Here is a 21,631-nt window from a genome sequence, read left to right on the forward strand (position 1 = left end):
CGTGTCTACAATTGGTTTCCCAAGGTGAAATTGTTTACCAAATGGGTCAAGATAATTATCGAGGTGGGTTGTGGAAAATTAGATTTTTATAACAAATTAAGTTGGAATAAAGCTTCTAAAATATTTCAATTTTAATCAATACAGTAAAACCTTGATATGACAGACTAATACGGAGAAGGGAGTGACCGGTATAGCTAAAAATTCGTTATATAAAAAATTTGTACATTTTTAATTTACACTTTAAAGACTCTGAAGACGCACGGTTAAACCCGAAACTTTCTAGTTCTAGGTTTCCAACAATCTAAGCTGAATAACAACAAAAACTGGAACTAACACTACCATTCGGAACTAGAACCATTCGGGTTTAGCCGTCCTTTAAGACTACAGCAAGTATCATTGACCACGTGAGCAGCAAATAGAAAAAATTAATTAATCGGATTTTCGGTCAGCAGGATTAAAAGTAAAATAACTAATATTTCGATTCTTTGGTGAATTTTTGTTTTACATTGTACAGGGTGCCCAAATTTCGATGGGTTTGCAGGGTATGTCAGTTATTATGAAAGATAGAAAGTTGCGGTTTTCGCGAACCTAAGCTACTTTTTTGTGAAACTTACAATGGCGCAAACCAAATTTTCAGACACCTCCTGTATCTTGGCTATCCGGAAACTTAGTAAAAAAGTAAAAACGGGTTCTAATAGATTTTTTCACGTGGAATCCAATGGTGCACATAGAATTTTTCTAGTCATCACGGTTTTTGAGTTATAAACACAACTCAAATACTGAATACTCAACTTCTAAAATACTTAACTCTTTATAACTAGCCGAGATGTGTCAGAAAATTGTAAATTTTGAAACACTCCCTGTATATCAAAAACGAAGAGGGCTATGTAAATTTGGTTTGCGCCATTGTAAGTTTCACAAAAAAGTAGCTTAGGTTCGCGAAAGCCACAACTTTCAATCTTTCATAATAACTGAGATACCCTGCAAACCCATCGAAATTTGGACACCCACCCTGTACATCTTGAATTTTGGGATTAGTGTTCACTCCGAAAAACAAGTTTTCCCTTTTTACATTTGAAGACGCACGGTCTTGCGTCTACTTGTTCCACGTTTTATTATTAAGTTGTTCGAGTTTTTAATGGTTCATTACTCAATTTTGATTGTTTTTGAATTTTAACAAGTTTTTGATCAATTTATTTTTGACGAATATTGCGATTTTACGCCACTCAGGGCCGGTTGTACCAACTCCCGATAAATTTATCCGATAGATAAATTGGCGCACTAAGGTCCATTACTACCATCTGTTAGATAAATTTATCTTATAGATAAACCCATCTACTAGCCAATCAGAGCGCGTAAAATAGCCGTAAACGTGGTAATAATCCCTTAGATAGCTTAACCAGAAGATGGTAGTAACGAGCCTTAGTCAATGAGAGCGCTTAAAACCGCTGTATCCATGGTAATTATCCGTTAGATAGTTTATCGGGAGGTGGTACAACCGGCCCTTAGAGTTACAAGTAAGTTATATTTTTGCTTCTTAAATATTGTTGCTTGACTTACGTTTTTTCTTTGTAAAATCTTTTAGCAATAAAATGCTCTGAAGAAGATTGTAATCAACAATCGAAATATTAGCTATTTTTAAAAAGTTATCCCTTAAGACAGCTAAACCTGAATGTTTCTAGTTCTAGGTCTAGTGTTAGTTCTACTTTTTTTTTAGTACAATAAAAATGTTCAATAATCTAGCGCTGATTAACATTTAAAACTAGAACTAACACTAGACCTAGAACTAGAAATGTTTGCTGATCAAATAGTTTCGGATTATTCATTTGCTCATTTATTATTTTTCTTTTTAGGTCTGCATTTTGCTGTATTTTTAGGAAGATATAATTTTGCAAAGTTAATGTCCGTGTAACCAGAAAAACCTTTTTTTCCCTAGTTTAAACGTAAAACACACCTAGAACAATTTGAATCAGCAAAGTTTGAGTTATTTTAGATCGTTATATGTTTTTTAATTGTTATTGTGTAATTTAAAACCGCTGACGCAAGAATTACTGACTGAAACTTCCAAAAACTTTAATTTTCAAAGAGTAAAGTGTCCTTTATAGAGTTGTTCTAGTGAAAATAATAGCTGAAATAATAACTAGAACAACTAAAACAACCCAGAACAACTAAGAAAATCTGATTTTTCCAAAAATGTGGGGCTTGTCAAAAAACCCGTTTTTCCGGTATTTCTCGCCGAGTTTTTATTTTTTCTATTTGCAGCTTTGGAACAATATAGAACAACTCTAGAACAATCTAGAACAACAATGAAAAATTTAAAAATAAAAAATGTGTTGCTAACTTCCCGCACTCCGGGTTTCGCCTTTTCTAGATCTAGTATTAGTTTTCCTGTTCGTTCAAAAAAAATTCAACAATCTAGCGCTGAATAACAATTAGAACTAAACCGTCCTTGATTTATACATCGTACAGATAATTCGGGGAATACCCCGAGAATAGAGCAACTGGGGGAATAACCCGATAATATTAATAGTGTCACTTAAAAATATTTTGTCGGTTATATCGAGGTTTTTACTGTAACTTCAAATGTGCTTGTTATGAACGATAATGCGGTAATATGAGTAAGGTTAACCAAAGAGAGGTCCCGTGATACGTGGTGGGTCAATGTGAATGACATGGGTGTGTACAAACGTAGACGATTTTCTCGCTTATCTGCCGTGAATCATAATGACAATAACTCCTTTTGGCCTTGTTGGACACATATTTATGCGTTTCAATTATTAGCTCAAGGCGTCCCCTGCGACCCGCGTAAGCAATTTCTTAAAATATAAACCAGAAACACAATGGGATGGGTTGGTAAAAATCGAACGGCATTGTGCCTTGACGATTCGAAATCTTACCGCGACCAATGCATATTCTATGTTTTCGAATCGCTAGTTATAATTCAACATTTTATCCCCCGGTTATGGACACGGTTTACAAATACTTAATCGCGCGGAAAAATCTATGGTAATTTTCTTTGAGATACTCATCTTGTTGACACCAAGATGGTATTCCCGAAATAACCTTGGAAACATTTGTTTTAACCATGATGATGGACAGATTTGATAAGAATTTTTACATCTTATTGTTCTATCTTTACCTAGAAGTAATTTATATTAATTTGAAAATTTCTGTAAGGTGGTGTGAAAAATAATAATGATTTAGTTTTAAAAATTCAAAAAAAAACTAACTTTGTGTTTAACGTCTCAAATAAAACGTGCAATAGTGTGATCTGGTTACTCTACGAAAACTAAAGCAAATGTTGTGTGTGTTTGTAATTAAATAAAGGCGCGATTTCTTGAGTGGATTTACGTCGAACGATTTCGATCGTTTGACTAAAGTAGTAAAGTAAAGACTATCTACATTTATCGAACGATTAACACCGAATGAAAATCTAAATCGTAATCGCACATGTAAACAACGTGTTAAACGACGAGTCTCGTACTTATTAATTACCAAGTTTTAATCCACATGGAAAAATAGACTAAAATATTAACAGATTTGGAGATTTGCCAAAACTATGAAGTGAAATCGAAAGTCTCATGGGATTTGCATTAAAAATAAAATAAAAATGTAACAGCAGCTTATAATAAAATGTAACTTGCGAAAGTGGGGAGATGTACAAAAGATATATGATGTCTTCTTTAGTATGTTATGACTCATACTACGTTTTTGAGAATTATCACGGAGATTAAAGGCCGCAAATCAAAGTTGGTAAGTGCAATATATATTTATTTAACAACCATACCTTTATAATAAAATACTCTATAAATTTATGAATTACCTCTGCAATATTTTCGATCGAATGTTGCTTTACAATGTTTCTCTTTCTATAATCTCACTGTTGAGATTATCAATATTAATCAAGACAGTTAGATGCATTAGAGCTATTTAATTCAAAGGTAATGGCACTCTTAAATATCCGTAATCATAATCCAACAAAGAGGCAAAAACGCTAATGTGCACAGATGATATGATCTTGTTGGGAAATATTGCCAAGGGCAAAACTTAGCAAAACTTCGTTGCCAAAGGAGAAGAATGACATTCGCAAAAGTCAGAAAGGTTCCTGTTTCGCCACAGTCACAGTACAAATTCAACGTTAATTACTCAAATACAGTCTAAATTTTAGTCACTAATATACAACATTTTATTTGTATAAACCAACCAAACAACACGGTCGTCTAATATGTCTATGCAATAAATATGCCTGGCCTAATACTGAATACTGAACAAAAGAAGAGAAAGTCGCATGAACCGAACGATAGCGAATGACTTCGGATATATTGACCAAAATACGCCGCGTTAATTAAGATTATGTATGCATTTTACGTAATGTTTATTTATTCGTTATTCTATATTGTTTGTAAAATATTTAATGCATTTGAAAATATACAGACAACCGTGTTCAAACTGCGAGGCAGGCCAGATATTTGAAAAGTGGCTGGAAGTTCGTCGCCGCTCACGTGACGCCAGTGTTCTTTCGAAATCGTATTGTTTGTTTCAACGACTTGATTTGCAACAAACGTCTTCCACTTCGTTGGATCTCCTTTTATCCAAGCTAATGTGGAATCTGACCATGCGAAGAGTGGAGTTTCTTGATCTAATTTTAGTGTTCTTGTGGTTCTTTTAAATAACCTTGCAAATAATACTGCTGCGCAAAGTTCTAATCTTGGTAATGTGGAATTTGTTCTTGCAGGTGCTACTTTCGATTTAGCTATTACTAGAGTCAACGTAATTTGTCCGCTTTCGTTCGGACATCTTACATACATTACTGCCCCATACGCTTTTTCTGAAGTGTCGCAAAACCCGTGGATTTCAACTTTGGATCGTTTTCTGCTTTTGATTCACCGTGGCAGGTTGATTTCTTCTAACGCTTTTAATTATTTTTGAAATATAACCTGATAAGATCCATCCAAACTCCGACTTCTGTCCCAATAATCCATCTTCAGCTTTATGAATCTCGCCTTGAATGATTTTTCCATATTCTTCTGCTGCGATGATATATTTTGTTATTCCAGTGTTCGTCTGAGGAAATCAGTAGATTTTTGTTTGGTAATGCTTGCGTTAGCTTAGATAGAATGAGGAAAGTGGTATTAAGGGTAAAGTTACTCGGAAAATGAAGTTGAACGTTGTAAAACATGGAAGTACCAAACATGTGTGTTCTTTAAGAACTTTGCAATCGCCTCGACAGTCCAACCTTTCAACCCAATGTATAAAACAATATGGAATGCTCTTCTTTGTGTCCCAAATCCTCTTATTCATGCAAAATTGAGTATAGACTATCAACCCATAAGTGATATGAGACTTAAAAAGTAAGATGTACACTGTTCGCAGTGAGTGAGTGAAAAAAAGACGTAATTACCTCAAAACGAAAGCAGCTCAGCATAGTCTACCAATAAGTGTAACCGTATGTTTAGATCACGTGACATAAGAATAAAATGTTGTATCATAACCACATAACTCACATCCGTCTTCATTATCACTTTCATTCATCTTTTATTGAGTAAATCATTAAGATAAATGATAAGTCACTATGGAATGTGTAATCACAGCTTCTTTATCATCATTGCATTTAGATCAAAAGTCATATTAATTACTGCCTTAAAACTTGTCACTGATATGTCTCATCTCTACCTCAGAAAACTGAACATTTTCGACCAGTAACACTAGGTGCACAATTCCCTTTAAAATAGTAAATGGATTAATGTTAGTTAGAATTGCTTTTGATCAGATGGCTGGAATATCTAAAAAGTAATTGTTGAGGTGGTTATCAGTTATATCATTAGAAGTGGTGTGTCTTTTTTTTATTTGATCACATTATTCCAAATGACGGATTGCGAATTTTTGTGAATCACAAAAAACTTTTCTTCGATTAAGTCTTTAGTTTTGCGGTCTCTTAATAGTTCAAGGTTTATGTGTATAACGTAAAGATCACGAGTAAAACAGGATATATTTTTAATTTTGTTATTACATTTAATTTTTATATAAGGGAATGTACAACAAGCAGATTCAGCGAAAGCTCTTATTAGGAAGGAGATTAGCTGCGACTTCAGAAACATTTCTCAGATAGTCAAACTTTTTTTTTTGGAAAAAAATAATATTGCAAATGCTCTTATGTGACTAATCTAACAGTGCACATTCAGTTGAGATAACGATAGACTTTAATAATAACTCCTTACAGTTCAAATGGTAGAAATTTACTACTTTCTAGTAACTGAGTCAGTTGTCGACTACGGTTAAATTCCAATTAGAGTCTCCAATATGTTAACAAATTTAAACATCCTATAGGAGATTTGATATGGTCCTTTTGGCTGCTCTCCAACATAAACCACGTCAACACCACACAAAGCTAATAATCTTATTTATCTTTGATGGAATGTTCCAAAAACTCATTCACTTCCGAAATAATGCGATGTCTTAAAGGGAGAGCCATTAAAAGGTTAGCATATGAACTTCCAGATAATTTATTTTTATTAAGCTATGAAAGTATGCAGCAATATGTAAGGAATGCAGTTATTCGGAATCGCCCAATTAAAACGTGCCTTAAGGCTAACTCGGCGTGAATATTAAATATTTGTTTTGTTATTATTTACACATAAAATACAAGTGCAATATAATTTTGCAAAAGAGTGTCATAATGCGGAAACTAACGAAAGTGTGTTTCGAAAAGTTGGCAAATCTGTATTTTTAAAAGTGCAAGTTTTAAAATTACAATTTTAGTATTATCGATAAGATCCAGTATGCAGTACTAATAACTTAGTTTGATTTTTTAAAAGAAAGTGGAAAAATTTATATTGTAAATCAATTGTGTTTTGTTTGATTTTTATTTAATTGTTAATTAAGCGTGTGTTTATGAAAATTCAACGTTGGATATAAAAAAAAAACGATTTAATTTTAACATAGTTAAGTATGTTGGAAAATTATTGAGGATATTATTATTAATTTAAAAGGTAAGATTTTAATGATTATCTGCATATATATTCAAAAATATAGGAGCAGAATTATTGTCATTATTCTGTTTTTCTACCTCACATCAAAAACTATTTTCTTCTTTCGATCTCTTTTCTAGAGCTTTTATTTCTTGCTCCACCTTTCTCTTAAAACTCTCATCAAAAATAACATTCTTTATAACTACAACTTTCATCCCATAATTTATATTTTCCTCTATCATACCCCATTAAAATCATTTCTTATCTTCTTATAAACAATTTATTTCTTAGTTTTTATTTAATTTTTATTAATTAATTTCGGAGAAATTTGATTTTAAAGTTAATCGTAAAAAATTGACCTTGTTTAAATTGAATCAATTTGGTTTCTATAAGATTGCATATCTAGCTTACTTATACAGTCTAAGAAACCAAATTGAGTGCGTTTATATCGAATTAATTAACAAATTTAATGCTGAAAAGCAGTTCATGTTATCTCTATTAATTTCGGAGATAATTTACCTTATCAATGGAAAACAGAATTCTCTTATATCTGTGAATTCTAGAACAAAAATATCTAGCGGGAATTTAACGTTAAATCGAAAAGTTCTAAAAAGTAACCTCGTCTATTTCTGATCAAGTTTTCGAATGAGCTGATGAAATCCAAACAAATTAACGAAAAAAAACAGGATAGCATGAACCTTATTCGCACCTGGGTTGTTGTCATTGAAAAAAGAGGAGGTCAAGTTCCTTCTGATTACCACATGTTGTAAAGAAAGTAAATTTTAGACTTGATTTCTCTTTGAAATGTTACATAATTTAAGTAGCGATGTATTCTTGAATTAACCCCAAACTTACATTTCTTCTTGAACTAACTATTTTGAATATTAATTTCATTAAACTCGAACTCGCGCAACCACAAATGCAATAACATGTTAATAAAACAAACATGCTACATTGGCGTTGGTAAAGAGATAAAACATTTAAAACTATTATTTTGGTCCCCACATGCCAAAAACTGTTTGTTTATAAAATGGTATTTTGTGACATCTTTTATTTGAGTTATGTATAATTTTTCATAGTTTTAGTAAGGATTTTAATCGATCTAAACGATTTTGAGTAATTCTGTATGTATTTTTATGTGTAAATGCGATACTAAAATTATCCATATACAGTGTGATTCAAAAAAGCACTGACAGATTTCTAGAGTAGATAATACAAGAAAAATTAAATGAATAGTCTTAATATACATCGGGTCGCAAATGCCCCCTTAACGAGATATAGATAATTGATCACTTTACACGAAAATACTGCCCGTTTGACAAAATTAGCAGTGGCGTTGAAAATATTTTTGAAAAAGGACTTTTTTGCAGATATCGTTTAATTTTAAAGAAACTTTGACACGCTATATCTCATTAAGGAAGCATTTGCGACTCCATGGATATTAAGACTTTTCATCTTAATTTTTGATTTATTACCTGCCCTAGAAGTTCGTAGCGGATTTTTGAATCATTCTGTATATTCACGTCAATTTTTTTACTAAATTCGTCAACCGGAAGTGACGCTTAACCTGAACCCATATCAAATCTGTCAATCATGGGCTTCAAATAAAACTATTCGATTTATCTTTATAACTGCGAAAAACATTCATTTATAAAATTTTATTCAAATAGCTTAACTAGAAATAGTACTTTATCGTATCGCACATTAAATTTAGAAAATTATTTAAATCTTTTATCAGTCTTTATAATCATAATAAGCGTCATCATGATAAGCTTTTATAAAATTTAATCTTTTAGAGTTGAAGTTTAAATTTTAAATTTTCACAAATCGTTTTATATACAGGGTGTCAGATAAAAAACGCCCCAAGCTGTAACTCTGTCATTTACATTCCGATTTTCATGAGCGAGGTATCAAATGAAATGGTTTGATGAATACTATACTAGATGTTCCAAGGACATCTTCAATTTCAAGCAATTATCAACTGTTGATTTTCAAATTGCTCGGTATGTTTTTCTTCACGTTATTGGATACAAATTTCTTTTCTGAACCCATTGCTGTACAGTACATTAATTAATTGTAATTTTTGCAGAGAAAAACAATTAAAACAATTTCCGAACATTGTCTTAGTCACTTCTTTAATACTGTAGTGTGCCATGGCAAAAATAACGCGCAAAACTGATAACAGTCATTAAGTGATATTTCAATGCCTGAAGCAGTTGTAAATGATTATTTTTTTCCATGGCACACTACATATAACACAAGTGACTTTAAGAGAATGTTCGGAAACTATTTTCATATTTTTCTCTACTACAATTACAATTAATGTTGATGTATTGTACATTAATGGATTCACAAAAAAATCTATCCAATAACGTGAAGCCGATCGAAGCTGATAGTGGCCAGCAAGATTACCTGATCTAACTCCCCGCGACTTCTTCCTTTGGGGATATGTCAAAAGCTAAGTGGTACGCTAATATTCCAACGACGAAAGAAGATATGAAGAATAAAATAAGGGAAAGCTTTAGACATATCTCTGCTGAAACAGTAGATAACGTGCAAGCCGAATTCGTTATTTAAACATTTATAAATAAAGTTTAGTTGAAAATTATTTATCATCTTATTTCATGGCCTACTAATGAAAAAATGAACAAGATCTGCCATAATTTGCATCATATTGATTAATTAATTTCACAATATCTCAAAAACTACAACTGAGTAAATTCAGACTTGAAGGGCACAGTGTTAATTGCTAAAAAAAGCTTCTAATTAAAATAACTCAATATGATACCAGCGCTAGGTATCAACATGTCTTATCAAAGTCAACTTAGTTTTGTATGTAGAATCAGATTACACAATAAAAACTATATCATTCCATTTAAAATAACATATGTTTATTTCAGTACGTCGTTATGGAACAACCTGTATGTATAAAAATATTTTTCGTTTATAGTGTGCTAAATTTCCTACAACTTTTGTCTCAGGAAGAGCTGCGTATCTCGGCTCCTTATTGCAATTTATGTACTTTGTTGCTTACGTGGGACACATGTATATAGAATTGGCCGAACTTGGCAAAAAAATTAATTGAAATTATCCTCATCACTGCGCATATCCAAAATTGAATCCAAAATTTGTTTTTTTTTTTATAACAGCTAACCCAGAGTACTTTTTAGTCATAGAAAATAGTTTTCAAATTACTGCCAATCATGTACTTTGGCGCTTACGTGGGACACCTGTATGTCTTAAGTGTATGAATAACATTGACTTCGAATTATTTTAGTTTACTCATAATGCAGGAAATTATCTGATCACCCTAATGATATATGTAGAGCAAAATTTTTGGAAAAAAGCTATCTGAAAACTTTTGTATACTATGAAAACGTAAAAGCAACTATTTATCTTAAAAGTATTCGGGGTTAGCTGTTATAAAAAAATCATATCTTGAATTCAATTTTGGGTATAGGCAGTGATGTTGATAATTTCAATTAATCATCACTTCAACGAATGCAATGAAAATTAACTGGGATGAACACTTTTATATCACTGATAGACTAATAACATTTGCAAAATCCATAGATGTTACAATATTAACCTTTTATAGGCCAACATTCCCAAAATGACAACATTATTTAAAATGATTTTATTGTTCTCTGAATCTGTGATAATGATTTTATTGATTTTTATATAAAGGTGTTCTATTATACAGTTTCGTTTCTCGAATGATGCTTTGAATGTAGTGGAAGCATCTACAACAAACAATTTTCGGGATATTGTGCAACTTCCACCAGATTTAGGTGATTAAGGAATTTAAAGCGGCAGGAAAAAAAGGAAAAAATTGACGATGAAAATTTCGAAATTGCGGGTATACCACAATAATTAGCTGGTGAAGTAGAATTACATGAAAGTAATGTAAAACTGATGTAGTTGAACCGGAAAAGATCTGAATTGAAAATCTGAATATTTGTCTGGAAAATCAGAATATAAAATTTCCTTCAATTTTTGTCTCAGGAAGAACTGCGTATCTCGCCATTTATGCCATTTATGTACCTTGTTGCTTACGTGGGACACATGTATACAGAATTGGCCTAACTTGGCAAAAAATAATTGAAATTATCCTCATCACTGCGCATATCCAAAATTGAATCCAAAATCTGATTTTTTTATAACAGTTAACCCTGAGTAAAATATGATACTATGATATAAAATAGTTTTCAAATTACTTTTTTTCAAAAATTTTGCTGTATATCATTGAGACGGTCAGATAATATGTTGTGTTATGAGTAAAATAAAATACTTAAGACAAATATAGACTTGGTAAATCGATGATAACCTAACTAATACCCTTTACCACTGTTTACATTGTCATTTCTTTAGGATGGTGGTGGTGGTATAGGTGCTAGGTAAGGTATTCAAAAATACAATACCTGCACCCACCGTGGCCTTATAACCATATAACTATAAATCTGCCGTCGTACGAAACGTGCTAAACGTACAAATATGACAATGTTATAATTCCTTATTAGCCGGGGCCTTTTTCCGACAATGACACAGGTAGTAGTCCTCCGAATCCGGGCCTCATCTCCCTACTGCGCCTTCCAGCCGATATTCACACACTTTCGCTGCTGCTGCCGCTTCAGGTGCTATGCCTCGGGCTTTTCCGAGACCGCGTTCGTATTCATTCGGGTCGGTGCCGTGTGCGGTCGCCGAATGTTCACTATCCAGTGCCGCCTGCGATGCCAGTCCTCACCTTGTCGCGTTGTCGAAAGTATCTCGACCGATGTCGATACGAAAAATAGCGAACACAAGAAAATTGCTAAGTTCACCCTCTAACCTTTTTTTTGCTGAATAACTGTTTGAACGGAAGTAAAACGGGCGGGCGTATCTCGAAAAGAAGACGGGTCATCGGTGGTCAAAGTGCGTTCCGGTCGCGGTCTCTATTTTTTTTTGTTCTGTGTTGACAGTTGAACATAGCAAAGGAAGAAAGCCCAAGGATCAGCATGACGTGCGTGTAAATGGTTCGATTCAGTGTACGGACCGGCAGTAGTTGTGGTGCGATGGTATCGAACTGCTGCACAACAACCAGCACTGACAGTATGTTATCTAATGCCGAGGGAACACGGAGGCCACCTTTATGTTTCTGAGTTGCAAACGACGTAGGTATATACGGTACCGTACGTACCAAAAACGTATAGTACATGATCGTGGGTGTGCGTTCATCTTCGATACTTTCCTCTCTTCCGTTTCCCTCTCTGTGTAGGTTACAGTTTTCTTTCCGATACTCGACGAAATACTCGGCTGAATACTCGACTGAATACTCGACTCCTTGGTATATTCCTTCAAATTGAATTTATAATGTCCCGCGGTGTCTGTTGTGCCTATCCTGATCGCCCTTCTGCACGCCTTATTTGTCCGCGTCATCTGCTTCTCTTGCCCGGCACACCGTCGATACTCAAAAAGAATAACCGGCTTTCCTTTTCCTACGAGCGTAACATAAATTCCCCGTACAAAATAAAAACTCGTTTTCGAATGAATCTTTTTAAAATAAGCGAAATTCTTTCATTTTTCTTTCTGCAACAATATTACACAAAATTGTGTTATAATAAAAAAAAAGTATTTAATGACGTCAATTCTTTACTTAATGTATCACAAATAACCATATAAATCAAGAAAAAAAATGTAATTCTCAATTAATCACACTGTACAACATCAAATCCCAAAAATAAAACAATTTACGCTACATTTCGAGTTTTGGCACAGCTTAAAATAAATATAAATTAAACTATCGGCATTTTTTATTGTCTATTTTGTACTAGATTTGTTTATATTTTCTTTCATTTGGTATAGGTACTCTTATTTTTAATTCATCGCAAAATAAAACATCATTACCAAAAATCGAATCGTTTGAATAAACACGGGTAATTTTAAATCTGATGAAATACTCAAAAATATCTTAAACGTAACACTTAATATACTATTACCTGGGATTATACGGGTACTATTAAGGTTAAAATGAGTATTATATTTTTAAAATTGATTGTTTCTAGTTTGAAAAACCCGAATGTTTCTAATTCTAAGTCTAGTGTTAGTTCCACTTTTATTACAATAAAATTATACAACAATCTATCGCTGATTAACAATTAAAACTAGAACTAACACTAGACCTAGAACAAGAAACATTCAGGTTTAGCCGTGTGTCTGGAGACGCACGGCTAAACCCGAAACTTTCTTGTTCTAGGTCTAGTGTTAGTTCTAGTTTTACAGTAGCACTATTACTAGAACTAACCATACCTAGAACTAGAATCATTCGGATGTAGCCTCACGTCTCTCAAGACGGCTAAACCCGAATGTTTCTTGTTCTAGATTTAGTGTTAGTTCTAGTTTTACATTAGCACTGTTACTAGAACTAACACTATACCTAGAACTAGAATCATTCGAATTTAGCCGAACGTCTCGTAAGACGGCTAAACCCGAATGTTTCTAGTTCTAGGTCAAGTATTAGTTCTAATTTTAGTTCAATAAAAAATATATAACAATTTAACGCCTAATAACCAAAAAAATCGAACCGTTTCAATAAACACTCGTAATTTTAAATCTGATGAAATACTCAAAAATATCTTAAACGTAACACTTAATATACTATTACCTGGGATTATACGGGTACCATTAAGGTTAAAATGAGTCTTAAGTTTTTAAAACATTGTATTTGAAACCCTCATCAACGAACTTGATTTGTAATTAATTTGAGTTATGGTTAGATATTATTTGGAACTATAAATATCTCATAAATATAACTTTTTTTAAGATATTTCTAGTAATTTTCCGAGATCCATGTGTTGGAATTCTCATTAACCCCGACCACATTAAATTATAATCTAACCCCAACTCGATAGATGGGCGTTACTTATAAACGTATTTCAATCAAAACTGATTGCAACGTTTAAAATTCCATCCCAAATTCTTTAGATTAAAATAAATTACGTAAAATGTTGTTTCTTTTCACTCTTATTATCCGCTTTTTTTATGATGTCGTTTTCTTATGTTCATTATCCGTATCATAATTTGAGAATTAATTAAGACGAAATCGTTTACGCTCGCCTACCTTTTCGCCAATTATCTACACACGCGTAAAACTATAAAAACTTTTACGCTCAATCACGGTGGTTCGTTACGATTCGTTGTTGGTTCTAAAGATTTCATTCCACTACTTGTTCCGAAGCTACTTTGTGCTCTAATTAATTTCGAGTAACTGTATCGGACTTGAAACTTGCGGCTTGGTTTTTCCCCGTCTCGATGTTTTATAAATTCGGCAGGTGCTTTTAAATTGAAATTTGCCACAATTTTGATGTATAATTTCGGTTTAGGCTACGTGCAGATGCGGTTGGTAGAAACTGCAATCTTTTTTTTTGTTCTTGGAAGAGGTGATTGTCGGTAGATATAAAAACAGATCAATTTAGATTAAACGTTAAAATTTTTACTTGGAAATTAAGATGAAAAATTTGTAAATTTTTTGTTAATACAGTAATATCTCGATATAACAGTGCGTCTGAAGATACACGTCTAAATCTGAAACTTTCTTGTTCTGGGTCTACTATATACAACAATCTAACGCTGAATAACAATTAAAACTAGAACTAACACTAGACCTATAAATAGAAAGTTTCTTATATAAGCAAGACATTCAGTCATACAGCATATATCTTGTGATTTACAAGTTCTATAACAATTCTATCAATCAGTCTTATTCTGATCCTACTGATTGAGGATGACATCGTGCTTATCACCAAAACTCTAATCAAGCACACTCTAATATTTTTTCTATAATACGATTCGTACAATCTATTTCTTTCAGTGTGATCTTTAATTGGAGTGCTATGCGACCCGATTATGCCTATTTGTACAGAGGGTAAAGTGCTTCAATACTAAATATCTTAAGAACTAAGAGAGATATTTCGAAGTGGACTTGTTCATTGGAACGGAGACGATTTAATTAGTAATTGGTGAAAATTTCATAACAATTTTCCAAAAAATCGATGTTTCAGGATTTTTTTATAAGCTTCTCAAAAAGTGTAAATATTAATATTAACTTCAATACTTAATATCTTAAGATCTAAAAGAGATATTTCAAAACGGACATGTTTATTGGAAAGTAGATGCTTTAATTAATAATTGTTGAAAGTTTTATAAATATTTTCCAAGAAATCGATTTTTCAGATTTCTCAGTCACTCAAAAAACGGCAAATATTTATATTAACTTCAATACTTAATATCTTAAGAACTAACAGAGATATGTCAAAGTGGACTTGTTCATTGGAAAGGAGATGTTTTAATTAGTAATTGGTGAAAGTTTCATAACAATTTTCAAAAAAATCGATTTTTCAGGATTTTTTATAAGCTTCTCAAAAAGTGTAAATATTAATATTAACTTCAATACTTAATATCTTAAGAACTAAGAGATATATTTCAAAACTGCCTTGATCGTTGGAAAGGAAGTGCTTTAATTAATAATTTGTGAGAACTTCATAACTATTTTCCAAAAAATCGATTTTTTAGGATTTTTTATAAGCTTCTCAAAAAGTGTAAATATTAATATTAACTTCAATACTTAATATCTTCAGATCTAAAAGAGATATTTCAAAACGGACATGTTTATTGGAAAGTAGATGCTTTAATTAATACTTGTTGAAAGTTTTATAAAAATTTTCCAAGAAATCGATTTTTCAGGATTTCTTAAAGTCACTCAAAAAATGTAAATATTTATATTTATTAACTTCAATACTTTATCTCAAGAACTAAGAGAGATATTTCAAAACTGCCTTGATCGTTGGAAAGGAGGTGCTTTAATTAACAATTTGTGAGAACTTTCTAACTATTTTTCAAGAAATCGGTTTTATAGGATTTTTTATAAGCTTCTCAAAAAGTGTAAATATTAATATTAACTTCAATACTTAATATCTTAAGAACTGAGAGAGATATTTCAAAACGGACATGTTTATTAGTAGGAAAGTAGACGTTTTAATTAGTAATTGGTGAAAATTTCATAACAATTTTCCAAAAAATCGATTTTAAGTTACTCAAAAAACGTAAATATTTATATTAACTTCAATACTTAGTATCTTAAGAACTAATAAAGATATTTCAAAACAACTTTTTTTTTTGTTTCGAGTTGTCTTCAGACGCACGGCTAAACCTAAATGTTTCTTGTTCTAGGTCTAGTATTAGTTCTAGTTTTAGTTCAATGCAGAACATACAACAATCTAACGCTGAATAACAACTAGAACTAATACTAGACCTAGAACTAGAAATATTCGTGTTAAGCCGTCTTAAGAGACGTGTTCTTCCACTTTTAGCTCAATAAAAATATACAACAATCTAGCCTTGAATAATAATTAAAAGTAGAACTACCGTCCTTGATTTATACATCGTATAGACAACTCGGGGTATTCCCCTAGTTTTACATGGAATAGAGCAACTTGAGGAATAACCCGTGCTAACATTTATATTTAAATATACTGATTGATGTATTAAACAGATAATATTAATAGTATGTTTTACTGTATTTTTATTAACCATTAGATATCGAAAATAAATGTTTCATAGAATAACCTGGTACAAGTTGACGTACGAACATGTCGCCTTTAATGAACCGCCCATTGTATAATCGATAGCACGGCGCGTTATGATGGCTTAATGGCCAGTCCGTAACTCATGAATTCTAAAAATAAATATTGAATAATCGCCCGACCTAGTACCATTTGAAATGTCTCCATTAAATTAACAGTAGTTTTCTTGCCCTTTTTAATAAAACCAATATTTAGAATATCGTGTTTTTATCATGTCTCCATGATTAAATTATGTCGTGAACAGGAAACTATCAATTTGTAGATTATATCTAAGAAAGTTTTTTTAGCTCCATATCAGATTTTTTCCTTAATTTGAACACGTGTAGTTTTATAAAACTTTTTCTTGTATAAAGTTGTTAAATCATTACTTCATAAGGACGCCAGACATGTTTATATACAGTGGACTGTCGAATTATTTACACGTGGTCCCTTCTCTTTTATTAGAAACGAGGAGTATTTTTTCTTTTGGTTCTTCCGTTTATTTTAGTAACGAAGACGTTTGATTACAATTCCTTGACATTGATATAGTTCTAAGCGAGCGGTTAGAACGGTAAAGGTTAGAACATTCACATAGTATCTAGCGCGCAATAACAGCATCATAGCCTGTCTATTTCGTGATAATCGTGTGACAGGCTCGGGGCAATTAACACCGTTTCGCGAAAACAATACAAGTATAGACACACTTTGAGAGCTCTTTATAATTTTAATTGAATAACAAACGGGAAAGCTGCCGCGGCGATAACAGCTCCGGATAGCTTATTTTTCTATGTCACGCTTCCGCGGTTCATTTAATAAGCCCTGAATCTCAAGCTCTATACCAAGCAAGATTGTCACTTAGAAGCTGTATCGATATCGTGACTGCTGTACAGTTATCTGACAGTTAACTAGACGTCGATTGCAATTTGTTTACCTGCTACACTACTCGTAATCAACTTTCTCTTCGGCAAATTAAGTTTATTTATCCTGATGCAATTACATTTTAATTGGTGCGTTTATTATATACGCAAAGATATAAACATCATAAAAAGGTATTAACTTGTAATTCCCATATTGCGCAAAATAAATCTTAAAATCAAGAAATAGGCACTACCATTAAATAATTGCAGTGTATATGTGTAATGACTCACTATACTATATAACTATTAAATAAATTGGTAATAATTAGACCAAAGAATATGTAAATGTGTCAATTAATATTGAAATAATGATAAAATTTGAATATGCTGATGGATCGAAATAAATTAATGAAAATGAAGTCTAAGAAAAGCTTCTTGATTCATCTATGTGCAATTTGTTATTGTTGGTTGAACCTAAAAAGTGTAGGACGACGATGTTTATAAAAACAAGTTTTCAGTTTAAGCCCATTCGCAGTTCATGAATAGCAATCGATTAGTGCGCAAGAAATGTTACTTCAACGTTAGTAAAAAAAAAATTGATAACTTTTTTTTTTCAGTTTTAATATAAACTTGTTTCTTTTTGAAATTAATTCGAAGCTTTTGTTGTTGCAGTGGCGCACGTGATGTGGGCGGCATGGAGCTGGGGGCGGCGTCCTCCCGGCTCGAAGGCGAGCCCACTTCTTCTGGTCCTCAGGTGTCTCGCACAGGTCCTGTCCACTGGATTCCACCGGTTTCTCGCACGATTCTCAGGTGAGTTTTCATCATTTCCACGATCAGCCCCGAAGAAAGCCACCGGGTTCTCGCGCACACGGCCTCTTCACCAAAACAAACACGTACCAGAAATAGAAACACTTGTAAACTTGGTCGTCGTCGTAAGGCCCGTATCCAGATCCATCTTTCAAAACTTCCCCAAGACACAACATTACTTAACTTTCTCACTTTATCATTTTACCTCCATCGTATCATTTATCAACGTAATAAGTAAATTTTTTTGTTTTATAAAAAGACAATTTTTATGTTATTTACATTAATCATTCTTGATTTAATTTTGATTATTAAAAAAACTTTATTGTTAGTTGAGTAAGATCAATCTGCACTGACCTACGTAGGCGTGCATTGCGTTACCGCATTTTTATTTTGTATTATTTTCGAGCAACGTCTAAATATACCACGACTTTCCGGCCCAATTTCACGGATGCCGAATCATCGACGAGTCATTGGCGTGGCTTTTTAGCCTTCGAAAGAAATTTTACGTGGGTTCGTTATTTTGTAATAGCGAATTGTGAACATAAACTATTTACGTTTGTCTGACGTGGTTGTGTACGAAATTTGAACCACAATTTTGACGTTGTTTTCATTAAATAAGTAGGTCAACAATTTGGGCTTACTTTGAACAATCAGGTCTCTTATTAGGTTGTAATTATAAGTAAAGCAAATTTTATTAAGGATTTTTTTATTCGAAAATAAAAACTTACTAACAAAATGACATAAAATGGAAAAAAATAGTATTGGAGAAGATAATGATGTAACTCCTTAAGTATGTTGTCTTATCTTGTAGTATTCCTAAATGAATCATCCAAATTACCTGATTTCTAGTTTACTCAAACATTTTATTTTATTATTTATTATTACTGATATTGTAATATCTATTGATAATAGTGTTGGTATTTTAATGTTATAAAAACATTATGAAAAAGACGATATAAGATACATATTAAATCAATCATTATTCATTATGAATCCCAAACGTCAACGAGACGCATACTCCATATTTCAGCACTTCTATGATCAATAAAGTTTCGTTTGAAAAAGATGCTGGAGACATAATAATTATCCTAGAAGCTGCAGATGTGGAATTCATCTTGAATCCTGCTTGTTAACATTATCTGTTTTTACATATAAGAAAATCAATCCTCACTAGAAATTTTTCCTGCTTACTGGGTAGATGATGGTTACGGCAACATCTTTGACAGCTCTCTCTCTTATATGCATTTCCAAATAGACTGTTCCAAATATTTCATTTATGTCATAGTGTGTAACAATCCGATGATGAGTTCGTAAGTACTTCAGTGTTTCAAGAAGGATTTTAGTCTTTCTGCACCAATGAGTTACTTGACAGTACTGCTTAACATATTTTGTTGTGTTTCCAAGACTGTAATTGTATTAGCTTTCAAAGAGATAGGCAATATTCCAGGTTATTCCAGGAATATCCTTTTTGAAGGTTTTTGCATAATTCATTTTCATCAACACTATAGGCCAGAAGAAAATTTTGTTTCTTTCATGGCTTCTTCTAACAATGTAAAACGTATATGTATAACGAGTTGCTAAATACAATCGCTCGTGTCTCCTAATAACAGTAGAACATCTTAAACTAATCATTTAAAAATGTCGTTTAATAGAAGTTTTGCGAATCATCTCCTGGCGACTGATTCAAAATGAAAAACGATCAAGTATATTATTTCATTTTGCGAATTAGAAGACAACGCTCCTTATATGTGGTTGTGTTAATCTAAAATATTTGCTCACAATTGAAATTAACCAGTTGTCTCACCTCCGATAAATTTCTTTATGGTTACGTGAAATCTATGAAATAGAAAAGGTATCAATAGAAACAGCAAAATATTAGTGTCTAGTACGGTAATGCGGTAACATTTTGAGCCATGAAACAATACTTGCAGAACAATTCTCGTACAGTTGAAAAAATTGTTCAATGCAGGAGCAACTAGAAATTGCAACATCTCAACATATCAATTCGAAGTGAATTTACAAACTTAAGAAGTATCATTGCTTTTGCAAAACACCCTTTTTGCCTGGTCAGCTGTGTATAGCAAAAAAAGTCAGAATAATTTAGTAATAATAATTTAGTCTCGAATAATTTATCTTCAGGATAAATGTATTAATCGCTTAATTTTTATGAAGTTTATTACGTTTACGACACATCTAATACGTCGACTAAAGTGCTTAACACTAAATGGTCCAATACAGCATAGCGATCAAGCATTGATTGAGCTTCATCACTGTATATACAGATGCTATTTCATTAATTCAAATTATTTCATTCCAAATTATCATCAGTTTGACAAGTATCTTAAGTAAGTTTTGAGTATTATTGCAAGCGTAAAGCTTCCAATAATACTTTCGTCTTCAATGATAATCCTTGATAAGAAGAGTACGTGACAAAAGGCCTTCTATGGCTCTACAACTAAATTAAGACCATCTTTTAATCTTTGTCTCCATTTCTCCTATTCTTTGCTGCTCTCATCCAACCTCAATGGCTTAGAAGTTCTTCAGTGTTTTCGTGGTTCTCTGCATTCGTGCATTGAGTGCCCTTTTTGAAAGTCTCCCTTCCTCCGGTTTCATCTCGTTGTTGTACCTCATCCTCCGCACGTTTTGGTCCCGAACTGAGCCAAGGATCCTGCGCAATACCTTTCTTTCGAAAAAGTCAAATTTATCTCTTCGTTAGGGCCTAACCCAGCCTATGTTTCGCTATCATATAAGCTAGTATGACATATGTTCATTTGACAACTCCAACATGACCTCCAAATATGTTCAACCTTTCCAATGTCATCCTCAATGCAGATTTTCTGTGACCTTTTATTTTCTTGCCTTTATCTGGTAAAATATAATCTGCTCTAAATTAGCAATGTGACGTTTTTGACTAACAAATAGTAACTTTTTGCATGTCGCATTCTGTATCATTTAAAGATAAAAATTTAGTGCACTTGATTCATAGAGAAGCACAAATGATTTAAAAGAAATAGTTTAATTTTAGACGATTGTGAAACAAAAGTCAAGTTAGGTTCGCAAAATTTTGTTACATCTAATTAGTCAAGGAGTGAAGTGATGCAGAGAACAAGTTTAAATCCTCCATACATAAAACATAGTTGAATGACCTCAAAATATCTTTTAAATAAATATTAAACTACAAAGGTACCGAGTAACTATCGCAATTAAGTCATAAATATGGATTTTGTTTAGTAACCATTGTTAGAAGTAATTTAGACAAGAGATAAATACATTGATTAATGCAGCTTAAGTAGGTACTAGCAAAACTTGCTGAGGGGGTGAAAGTAGAAAATATAGAAAATGTTATTTGACCCTACACTTTGAAAATAACATATATATTAAGTTTGATGTACAAAAACATTCT

At 32.4% G+C, this 21,631-nt stretch overlaps 1 protein-coding gene across 2 annotated transcripts in view; it reads left to right on the forward strand.

Moving 5' to 3' along the window:
* LOC111420245 (pro-epidermal growth factor-like) overlaps positions 1-21,631 on the forward strand; it is a 126,434-nt gene that overhangs the window by 46,284 nt on the left and 58,519 nt on the right. Inside the window, exons 1-2 of one of the 2 annotated variants that reach the window (XM_023053231.2) lie at positions 11,692-12,118; positions 18,094-18,231. In XM_023053231.2, the coding sequence (XP_022908999.1) occupies positions 12,097-12,118; positions 18,094-18,231 (160 nt within the window). In that variant the 5' untranslated portion in view covers positions 11,692-12,096. Of the gene's footprint in view, positions 1-11,691; positions 12,119-18,093; positions 18,232-21,631 lie in introns of those variants that run through there. The other variant, XM_071195893.1, reaches the window with a different exon arrangement.

This window comes from Onthophagus taurus, chromosome 1 (genome assembly GCF_036711975.1).
Source record: "Onthophagus taurus isolate NC chromosome 1, IU_Otau_3.0, whole genome shotgun sequence".
Taxonomy (NCBI): Eukaryota; Metazoa; Arthropoda; class Insecta; order Coleoptera; family Scarabaeidae; genus Onthophagus; species Onthophagus taurus.